We start from the raw sequence: 10,472 nt of genomic DNA, 5'->3' as shown, positions 1-10,472 counted from the left end.
CAGATTTCATGTGAGCCCCTCTGCCTGGTTTTTGGGTCCTGTGCCACCCAATTAAGGAAAATCCTGAATGCACCCCTGAAAAGAAAACTGTAGATCATTGGTTAAATGATCACCATGCAATATTTGTTTGTGCAGACCTGCCATAACTGTGGGGGACTAGTCCAACCGGAATAGTATGGTGAGGGGAGTTTTGTTCTTCCGGTGTTCTTTGTCGTGTGCTGGCGTACGCATTAAAGTTTTACAGCGGACTAACATCGAGAGTGATTATTGGCTCGTCGCATCACACGAGAGTGCTACAAAAACCAAAAAAACCCACTCTTTTCTCAGGCAGTGCAGACAGCAAGGATTTTGTTCCTCCCTGTGATCGCCGTTGTTTTGATGTACATTTAAAGCCATGTGTGTTTCCGTCGGTTACGCCGTTTAAAAGGCTCAACAGAAAGCTACATCCTTAATTCATCTCATGTGTGAAAGGTTTTATTTCCACCACCCGCCCACCCCTTCCCCCTTCTATCTCCCCTCTGTGTGTCACTGTCGGTATTAGTGATGGTAAATTTGATTCTTTTTACTGAATCGAGTTTTAATGAGTCACTCACCAAAGTGAATCGCATTTTTGAGTCATTTGATTCACTGAGTTAGTTGACCAGAGAGTGCAAAAAATGTACATTTTCACTCAAACTTAATTTGTTTCTCTTTTCATGTAAATCCTACTGCTAAGATGAATGATTCTAAAAGAAAACAACTATTTTATAGAGCAAAAAATAGCAAAAACATTTCTAAAATTAAGCAATTTCCTATCAAAATTGCTTAATAAACATTTATTTTGTTTATTTTTATTTTATTAGTATTTTCCTTAAATGTGTTAAGTATATATTTTCTCATCTAAATGTCTACTGAGCTGTGAGCCAGGGGACGGTAATGCGCCTTAACATTGGTTGCCAACCAAGAAGAAGAAGAAGCTGTGAGCCAGGAGGGAGGGGGTGAGTGAGTCCTGAGTGATTCGCTTACGCTTACGATTCAGCACAGTAAGGGAGGGGGTGAGTAGCTCAAATGTGCTGTTAGCATGTTAGCAGAGCGATGCTACTGTGAACCGAGGAGCTATTGTCTTGATGTGAGCTTCTATTCAGGGTTTTTTCTGCCAGTTCAGAGCAGAAATTATTTTGTTAAGATACTGGATGTTGTGTTTTTCACCACAATTTTAATTATAAGCTAGATACATTGCTGCTAACAGCAACAGGGATGAGTCAGTGAGTCAGTTGAGCTTGTGAATCATGATTCATGAGTCAGTAAAGTGATTCTCGAGTATTGAACGATTCGTTCATGATTCGCGCATCACTAGTCCGTATCCAGCCATTTTCAGCCCGCGTCCTTCTTTCTGTCTGCAAGACTCCCAAGAGAATCATCGGTCCTCTAACATTTTTGGGCTGTGGACTTTTTTCTCCCGGAAGTTGGAATGTGTAAATATTATGATTAGTGGACAGCAATGATTAGCGGATGGATGGAGCTGCTTCCTTTTTTGGCAGCTTCTGCCACAACATACCGGCCATATGTGACTCTGCGCTACTACGTGTCCTTCTCGTGATCGTGTCTCTTCTATGTGCTGATATAGAAGGTATTTTGTAGTGACTAGGCTACAGTGAACTGAATTTGAATGTTATATTTGTCCACTGCAGCACCTTATTTTAATATTGACGCTTCAGAGATTTGGCTTACAAGACATATGGCGTCAATGTGCGCTGCAGGGTCTTATTATGTTGTTGTTGTTGTTTTTTTTTTTAATCAAACTTTGTGGTTCATCAAACTGAATGGTTGTGTATCATCATTTATTATCTACGCCCCCAACCTCTCTCTCTCACACACATACACACACAAAAGAATTCATTAAATTTTTATCTGAATGCTTTTTACAGCTCTCCAAGTGATTGGTGAAAGTGTGACAGTGGAACAAGGAGGTACTGCTATCTTATCATGTTATGTCACTGGTACCAATGATGACCTTACACAGATTACCTGGCAGAGGAAGACGAGAGAAAAACCTCACAATGACAATTTCCTCACTATCCTACCCAGAGAGGGAGTGCAGTTTGTCAATGGAGGTGATGATCGATTTAAATATATTGGGAATTTTAACAACAATAATGGAACTCTCCAGTTATCCAGTGTTGCCCTGAAGGATGAAGGCAGCTACACATGCATCTTCACCTTGTTTCCCAGTGGAAATCAGAAGACTGAGATAACTCTAAACTTGCTTGGTATAAAAAACATAAAACAAAACTTTATTTCAAATATTGTGGGTGTTTGTGTGTGAGACAGACATTTTACCATTTTGCTCGCATGTTGACTGATTGTGTGCTGTAACTCTCCTAGTGCCTCCTTTCACAAACATCAAGGACAATCTTCCCACTTTGGGCACTGAAGAGGTTTTATTTGCTACCTGCACGGCTGCTGGATCGAAGCCTCCTGCAGAGGTGAGGTGGCTCACTGGTGCTTTGGGAGACAAAGTGAGGACGACGACAAACTCCACCCAGTATGACAACGATACAACTACCACTGTCAGCTCGTTGTTTGGTGTTCCTACGAGAGAGATTAACGGTCACCAGGTCCAGTGTGTCATCAGTGGTGGCTCACTGTCTACAGACAGAAGTCTCTCCTTCACTATACAGATCTACTGTGAGTATCAGCTGATGATGTAGTTTAATATTTGTCTTCTTTTTTTATACTGTTGACTTAACAATTTTGATTATTAAATCAAATATTAAAAGTACACATGCACACCCAGGATTAACTGATTAAACTGCAACTGCAAAGCAATACTATATAACTTAATTACTTGCTACCAGTTGATCTGTGTTATCTACTCATGCAACAGAAATAGCTTCATCAATTATGGATAAAATAAAAGTAATAGCTGCACTTTTTTAAAACTATACCCTGCATCTTTGTTTTGAACAAAAGCAGACATAAACCCTCAAAACTTCATACTTTCAGGTAACCTTAAGTGTTAAGAGTTGACATGGTTTTGCTTTTTTTTCTTTGTTCATGAGTTAATTTGTTGATTTTTGTTTTTCCCAGTATGGGATACCAGCTTTATCCTTGTTCTCATGCTACTGTCATTCACTCATGTTGTCACAATAGCTGGATAAAGATTTTGCAAATGATGAGACGAGTAATGGAACCTGATCTGTGTCCTGAGACAGAACCACCCAGTTCAGTTGAAATGCAGAAAACTCAATAAAGTTGTGCATCAGTGTGTGTACCAGCACGGCTTTGGTAGGGGAAAAGTAGAATTGAAACTATGTCTGTTTAATCAAAGTTCAACTGTGTTTTTTTTTAACTTACTAGCAGTTGTGCAATGCACTATTTACATTGGTCATGTGAAATATAGGTTTGCACTATATATTTGCTCTCGGTAAGAGTGCAGATGTTCAGGTTAAAAATTAACTGTCAGCAGCTAAAGGCAAGTGACACGACACCATGGTGCACAGACTAGCTTAAACCTGTTTGTAAAGCTTGACAATGACTTCATTTGTTTCAGATCTGTCCAGTGAAGCAAAAATACTAGAGGCTGTTTTCAAAGTTAAAGCATGTGCTTCCAGTTGTGTGGGTTCTTTTTTTAAATGACACGGTTCATCTGTGGTGTTCTATTTCTGGTTGAAATCCCCATAAAGGCCATGCTTTTAAACAGAGCACCAACATGCTTGAATGTGTATGACAGGATCTCTCCTTGAAACTACATGAAAAGTACCCAAAATGCATTTCTTTGCTTGTTTGTTTTTTACATATTAACACAGGTCTTTCATTCTTTCTTTTTTTGCAGTTTCTCCCACAGAAGTGAACATTAGCGTGATTTCAGAGGACTCGTTCGAGTGTGTGACAGAAGCCAAACCAAATGCAAACTTTATCTGGAGCAGGTAAAGTAGTTTGAATATTGGTTTCAGTTGAAATATTCATTTCATTTCACGGGAGTGGTAATATTAAAGGCACTGAGTCTTCTATAGTGCTTGTCTACTCTCCTAGAGCACTCAAAGCGCTTTATACACACCCATTCACATAAACACTTTCTTCTATGCTTTTAAAGTACTCACTAACTAACATTCACACATATTCATACTCCGATGGATGCAACTTTTTAGTATCTGGCCAGTATCTTCCCCAAGCATGCTTGGCACGCAGACTGGGGAAGCCAAGGATCAAACCACCAACCTTCCATTCAGTAGATGACCATCTCTTCCTCCTGAGCTACAGCCACCCCCCAGGAAAGGGTGTTATCACCAAGCACATGTCAGTAAAGATGGTTTTAGAGTGTTTAGAGTGAATTTTGGACAATAAGCTGCAAACTATAATATCAGATGAAAGTTCAGTGTGAGCACTTTAGGCATATAAGCTGCAATCTGATTAAAATGTTTGTCTTGGATTGCAGAGGTAAGCAGGAGACAAAGAGGAGAGACATTATCTGAAGTTCTATGTACAAGTCGATCAATGTGTTCACCAAACAAGACAGTTGACTGTGAGCACACAATATCCTCATAGTTCCACTGGTTTTGCTGTTTTTAAGCAGGCCTGTGGTTAACCCTCTTGAGGCAGGCGTTGCCGATTTGCAACAGTTAAAAACTAACAACCTGATTACCCCACATACATATTTTATAAAGTTTTTTTTACTCAGAAGTACCACTGCAGGACTTGGTTGTGCATTAGCAACAAAAACTTAATTTGAGCCTGAGAGGGTTAAAACTAGCTGCACAGGCTGAAGTGACCTCATTTTAGTTTTAAAGAAACATGAAGGATGCTTCCAAAAATCTGACCTGCATAGATCCATCCACTCAATGTCGACCATAATTTATAAAACTGCCACCATTAACGTAGATGTTTAGCTTTTAGCACAACTCACATTTTTCTGCCTTCTCTGTACATTTCACGTTCAGGTCTCGTTCATGTTTTTCCAGATCTGGCCAGTCTTTGCTGGAGTCTGCTGTCAAAGTAGATGGTGCAAAGCTACAACTGCTGAGCCTGACCTCTGATCTGAATGGCCTTTATCAGTGTGAAGCATCTAACACATATGGAAGTAAACGTGGTCAGCTCTACGTGCATGTGGCATCAGGTGAGGTCAGCTTGGATTTAGCCGTGCAGTTTGTCCAAATCTTTCTGGATTTGTTTCTGACTTTTGGATTTTAGCTTTTGTGGATGTTGCATCATTCTGATTGGGGCTGGGCCATATCATACCGTTCACAGTAATGCCAGTATAATGTTAGGCAACGATAAGAAAATGAAATATTGCGATAGAATATGGTTAAAACAAAGGCAGTGCCTTTGTTTTAACACGTTAACACGTTAGCGCCGTCCAGCCCCTCGCACGCAAATATTCACACCAGCAGTTGTCACCTTCTCACCGAGCTACTTGCCGATAGTCTTGTAATCCATTACAGCAGATCTACATTCTTGTCCATGATGTCCTTTGATAGCTCTTTGGTCTTTCCCATGGTGCAGAGTTGGAAAAGAAGGAACCAATTCTGTGGTTTCTTCAGTTCAGGTCAGAAGTATCTGTGATTAATTGATTGGTTTAATCTGTCTGTCAGTCCGTTGAAACCAGAATTCTGGCTATTTGTTCTGGACTTTAGGCTGATATGTTGTCTCATTAAAATGAAACTACCATAAAAATTAGAAACAGTTCATTTCTTTCTGCTTTTCCCCAACTGTATCAGACAGCTTTCTCACACCTTTCCCATCTTCTCTTCCTTTATCTTCACCCAAGACTAGAAAAGTTTTTGCTAGAACATTTTTGACCAACAGTACCAGAAGTGATCATTGTTAACCTGCCCTCAACCTACATGAGCTACATGTTTGATTTGTGTATGGTATATGTTTAAGTATTGTCTGAGTCATCTCAATATATGAAACATAAATGCCAGATAATGTAATTCTCATTATATCCTTCATTCTTGTGTCCCTGCAGGATCGTGCTCTGCTGCATGGGCCTTACTTGGTGTTTTGATTTTCCTGAGCATCGTTGGGGCTGCAGTATGGTACTTTTATAAACATGAAGATCAAAGGTACTTCATACATTAACTTGCATGTTTCCAAAATGTAGAATAATATTTAGTAGATCTGACTTTAAAGCATGTGGACCTACTGTCCAAACTGAAGTATAGACTCTTTAATTCAAAGGGGTTGACCAAAAAATGTTTTTATTTTTACTTTCGTTTTTTTTTTTTTAAATACACAGTTTCTATTTTGAGGTGTTTGAATTTAAATGGACACTTTATTTAAAAGCTGTGTGGAATGCTTCTTTAGTTTTTCTTAAATTAAAGAGGAAAGTAGTATGGAAGTGTGGATAAATGAGCTCTTGACGGTAGTTAGTCAGGCCATACTTATGCTGCAAAATCAAAGCAATCTTATCAGAGAGAGTGCAAATCTTAGGAATGGCCTAATTGGCAGTTTTGATACTTTCTGTGGGGGGAAAAAGTGCACTAGTTAGCGTGTTACAATAGACAATAGCTCCTCGTTTGCCATTGGCCTTTGTTTCACGTATTTGGATATCTGACTTTTAACATTGGGTTACTCATTCACTTGATTGTTTTATTTCCGCGCTATTGCAGTGGTGTTGGAGGGATTTTTAATTAATGTCCCCAAAATTCCAGGCATAGGTTTGCACTTTTTTGGCAGCGTGTCCCAACAAATGAATCAGCTGGTGACAGTGCAGCGCAGCAAGAACAACGTCAGACAGAGGTCAGTAACTGTTAATTTGTTGAAATATGCAGTTTTTTCACTCAAAGTTTAATTTCTCTCTCTGAATATTTTGACGCTAATGACTTTATTTAATGTAAAAATCTTTGTTTTGCAGTTATGGTAGATATATTAGTAGTTTTAGTTTTAAACAAGTCATTTTATTAAATCTGCTCTTCTTAAAAAATGAGTGTGTGTGTTGAATATGATAGAAGTTTAAATGGTCTTTTTAAAATATGCAGATACACTGACGGTCTTTGCATGTTCAGCTAAAATTAAAACCATTTTAAACAAATGTTCTGAACTGTCTACCACAGCAATCTGCCTGACAGCTGTGGAAGCAAAGGATGGACTATATCTGTACTGAAAGCTCTCAAGTTCTCAAGTCAGCTGGTAAATGAACAGATGGAGAACCGGTGGACATACTTGGTGTTCGTTTATCTCTCTGCCCCCTTTTTGTTTATCATCTCTTAGTTTTTAATGAAGTTTAGTTATAGCTTTCTTGTCACTACCACAGCATTTAGGGTGTACATACCAGCTCTGGCTAATATGAATGGCAGTTTTTCTGTGACTGTTCACAGAAGATAACTGTTCTTTCTGTTCTTCATCTCCTGATAACACAAGCCGTTAAGCTACTGAGGATAACAACCCACAGGGCTTCTGTTTAAAACAATGTTATCAGTGTTATCAGTAGACCACAGAGACCATAAGGTTCAGACAGTACAAACAGTCAAGCGAAGCACACTGTCTGAATACCTTGTAATTCCAACCAGTAAGATTACCACATAGTATATAATACTTGAGTAATACAGCCCCACCCTTGTTTGTACATGGGGGTGAAAGCAGATGTTTTGCTCGGATAACCTAACGTAAAGCAACATACAAGGAAATTTGAAAGAGGAAAAAAAATCTTTAAAAAGGTTAGAATGAGACTTTTTTTTTACTGTGTTGAATCATAGGGTTTTTGTTTATTTTTTTTAAATTAATTTTAATAAAATTAAAGGTCTTCACCCTGCTGAAATCTTTTCCTTTAACTGTAAAAAGTAACACGTTGCAGCATTTTCCAGGAGAGTGCAGCTTTCCTGGAAAACGAAAGCTAAACTTTCGTTTTCCAGGAAAACTGGAAAATTTGGTTTCTCTCATCAGTCATTAATCGTAATCGGTGTATTTACTAAGATTGGATGCTGCAGTCTTTGTGATCTGTCTCATGTTTCCTGTTTTACTTTGACAGTCCCTGTCCTATGTAAATGTTTTCAGTTTTGCTTCCCCTTCGTCTTGTAACGCTTCATTACTCCCAGCTGTGCACTCCTCCTTTGTCTCGTTCCCTCATTACACCTCTGTGTATTTAAGCCCTGTGTTTTCCTTGTTCTGTGTCGTGTTGTACCCTCACTGTGCTGTGTTTTCGTCTCTCTGTTTCTGGTAGCATTCTAGTTCTCTGTTCGCAGTTTTGTTTCCCAGTTCCCCAGTTTTTCTAGTTAGTGCTTCGTGCTTTGAGTTTCTAGTTTTAGTTTCCTTGAATTCATATTCAAGTTTCCAAGTTTCAGTCTCCAAGTCCAGCATTTGAGTCCTACATCCTGCTGCACACAGCACACCTTGACAACGTATTGTTATTAGTTTGCCCTTTGATGTTATCTTTCTGTTTTCCTTATCTTCACTTCCTGTCATAATGCGCAGTGTGAGGAATGATTTAATAAAGGAACTGATAAGCAAAAGTAAACAGTTAAATTCAGGCACAGATCCAAAGTAAGCATAGGGTAATTGATACAGAAGTAAAAGCAAAGATTTGTCCAGGTGTGATCTCCCTTCATGAATCACCACCTTATCACGGTGAAGGGGTTTGCGTGTCCTTCTGATCCCAGGAGCTTTGTTGTCGAGGACAGTTTGGTCCTGGTAGGGTCTCCCTAGGTAAATTGGTCATGGGTAAAGGGCCAGACCAAGTGTGATTCAAAAGAGTTTGATGATGAGAAGTTACTTGACAGAATCTTGGTTACCAGGGCCCCTTCATAAAGCCAGGCTTAGTCAAGGGGCTTTTTATTAAAAACCTATTATTCATGGGTCCTGGCTGACCCCAGTTACTCCAGTGAACCCATCACCTGCTGGAGGGGCCATAGTGGTCCAGTGTTATGTGAATCGGGTGCTAAAACTGGTTTGTGATATATGGTGATAATCAAGTGTTCCTTTTTGAGCAGTGTACTTTGTTGGCTATCATACATAATGAGATGGAAAGGTTTTCTAAAATATCCACTCAGGCAAAACAAGCTTTGTTAATGATTCATAACTCCAGCTGCTGTAGGTAGAGAGCAGTGACCAGTCTATAAAGTCACACTTCATACATGGATTTATGAAATTTATTGCTAATTAATAAACATTCATTGTTTTATGATTAAAATTTTTTCCCCACCACATTGGTCACCAGAGATGGGCAGTAAGGCGTTACAAGTAATGCCTTACTGTAATCTGATTACTTTTTCAGGTAACGAGTAAAGTAAGGGATTACCATTGCAAAAACGGTAATTAGATTACCGTTACTTTCCTGTAGGAACGCTGCGTTACTGCGTTACTAAAACCGTGATTTTTTTATTTTTTTTTGTGTGAGACTGTCTCATGAAAGTGACGTAAGCGAGTGCTACATTCGTGACAACAGCTGTGTGCAGATCAACAACGGATCATATATCGAGTGCGGGAGAGAGTATGAGCATGCAGCGTTTAAAGCATGGAAGTACTGACCTTATTTTGAGTTTGATTCCATAAAAAGTGACAAAAACATTAGTGTCCGTTGTGCGTGGGAAGAAAACTTCTTTTTACAGTGGAAAAAAACCCCCTAAACCTCCAAGCAAGCACCGAGTGCGCTACCACGTAATGGGAAACTCACAGAGAAACTCGCGGATTCTGCGGTACACCTGCACCAGGGCAAACCTCCGCCTACCCCACTCCTGCTTTACAGGTGAAAATAGAGCAACAGGACCGCTGAGTCTTTGATTTTATTTATTTTCTGCTGTGTTTTACTTGCATCTATTTGAAAGAGTGAGTGTAAACACAAAAAAAATATATTTTATGTGCTGGAATGTGCAGAAAATAAGTTTAAATGTTAAACTAATTTATTCAAGTCAGAGAATGTTGCATATAGTTAAATTTTTTGCTTGATGCATAAAGTTAAAAGATTAAAACTAATAAAACACGTTTTAAAAAGAGACTTTTCCATTTGATTACATTTTGTATGATGGATTATGCAGAAAAAGTAGAATTAGGCTGAAAGATCTATCACTTTATCACCTACTCAGGTTGTAAATCGTGTTTTTAAAAAGTAACTAAGTAATTAATTACTTTTGAAAATAAGTAATCAGTAAAGTAATATGATTACTTTTTTGGGGAATTCATTGGTAATTAGTTACTGATTACTTTTTTCAAGTAACTTGACCAACACTGTTGGTCACTGACTGAAATATTATGTGATAGATTAGAAGGTGGGCATTTTGTTAGTGTGATGTCAAGTTTACATTTTTTTTTAATGATTTTCCATGTTTTCATGTGTTAAGTGCATATTCTAAATTATTATCATTAAATTCTGAGGTTTTTTTGTTTTTTTTAAATGTTCTAGTCTTGTTGAGTCACAGTTTCCATTGTCTCAGTGGTCATGATGGTACTTATGTGAATGTTTGAGTATAAAACTTACAATGTTTACAGTTTTAAACCAGTCAAGCAGACATGTCAGCACTGCAGCTATTAATAATAGCTATTAAAACAATACCTCTTTT

The 10,472-nt window shown here is 38.5% G+C and overlaps 1 protein-coding gene across 5 annotated transcripts in view; it reads left to right on the top strand.

The window, feature by feature from the left end:
* Window positions 1–492: 492 nt before the first annotated feature.
* The window catches only part of LOC309690646 (poliovirus receptor-like), a 59,295-nt gene continuing 49,315 nt past the window's right edge, over window positions 493–10,472 (top strand). For 3 of the 5 annotated variants that reach the window (XM_082507836.1, XM_082507833.1, XM_082507835.1), the window contains exons 1-5: window positions 493–1,609; window positions 1,908–2,249; window positions 2,365–2,667; window positions 3,815–3,908; window positions 4,920–5,095. In XM_082507836.1, coding sequence (XP_082363962.1) covers window positions 1,492–1,609; window positions 1,908–2,249; window positions 2,365–2,667; window positions 3,815–3,908; window positions 4,920–5,095 — 1,033 coding nt within the window. In that variant the 5' untranslated portion in view covers window positions 493–1,491. The remainder of the gene's footprint in view (window positions 1,610–1,907; window positions 2,250–2,364; window positions 2,668–3,814; window positions 3,909–4,919; window positions 5,096–10,472) is intronic. The other 2 variants (XM_082507834.1, XM_082507837.1) reach the window with 2 other exon arrangements.

This window comes from Aulonocara stuartgranti (assembly GCF_965226115.1).
Source record: "Aulonocara stuartgranti genome assembly, chromosome: 16".
In the NCBI taxonomy this organism is placed as follows: Eukaryota; Metazoa; Chordata; class Actinopteri; order Cichliformes; family Cichlidae; genus Aulonocara; species Aulonocara stuartgranti.
The sequence above is the reverse complement of the archived record's forward strand: the minus strand, read 5'-3'. Positions and strand labels throughout refer to the sequence as shown.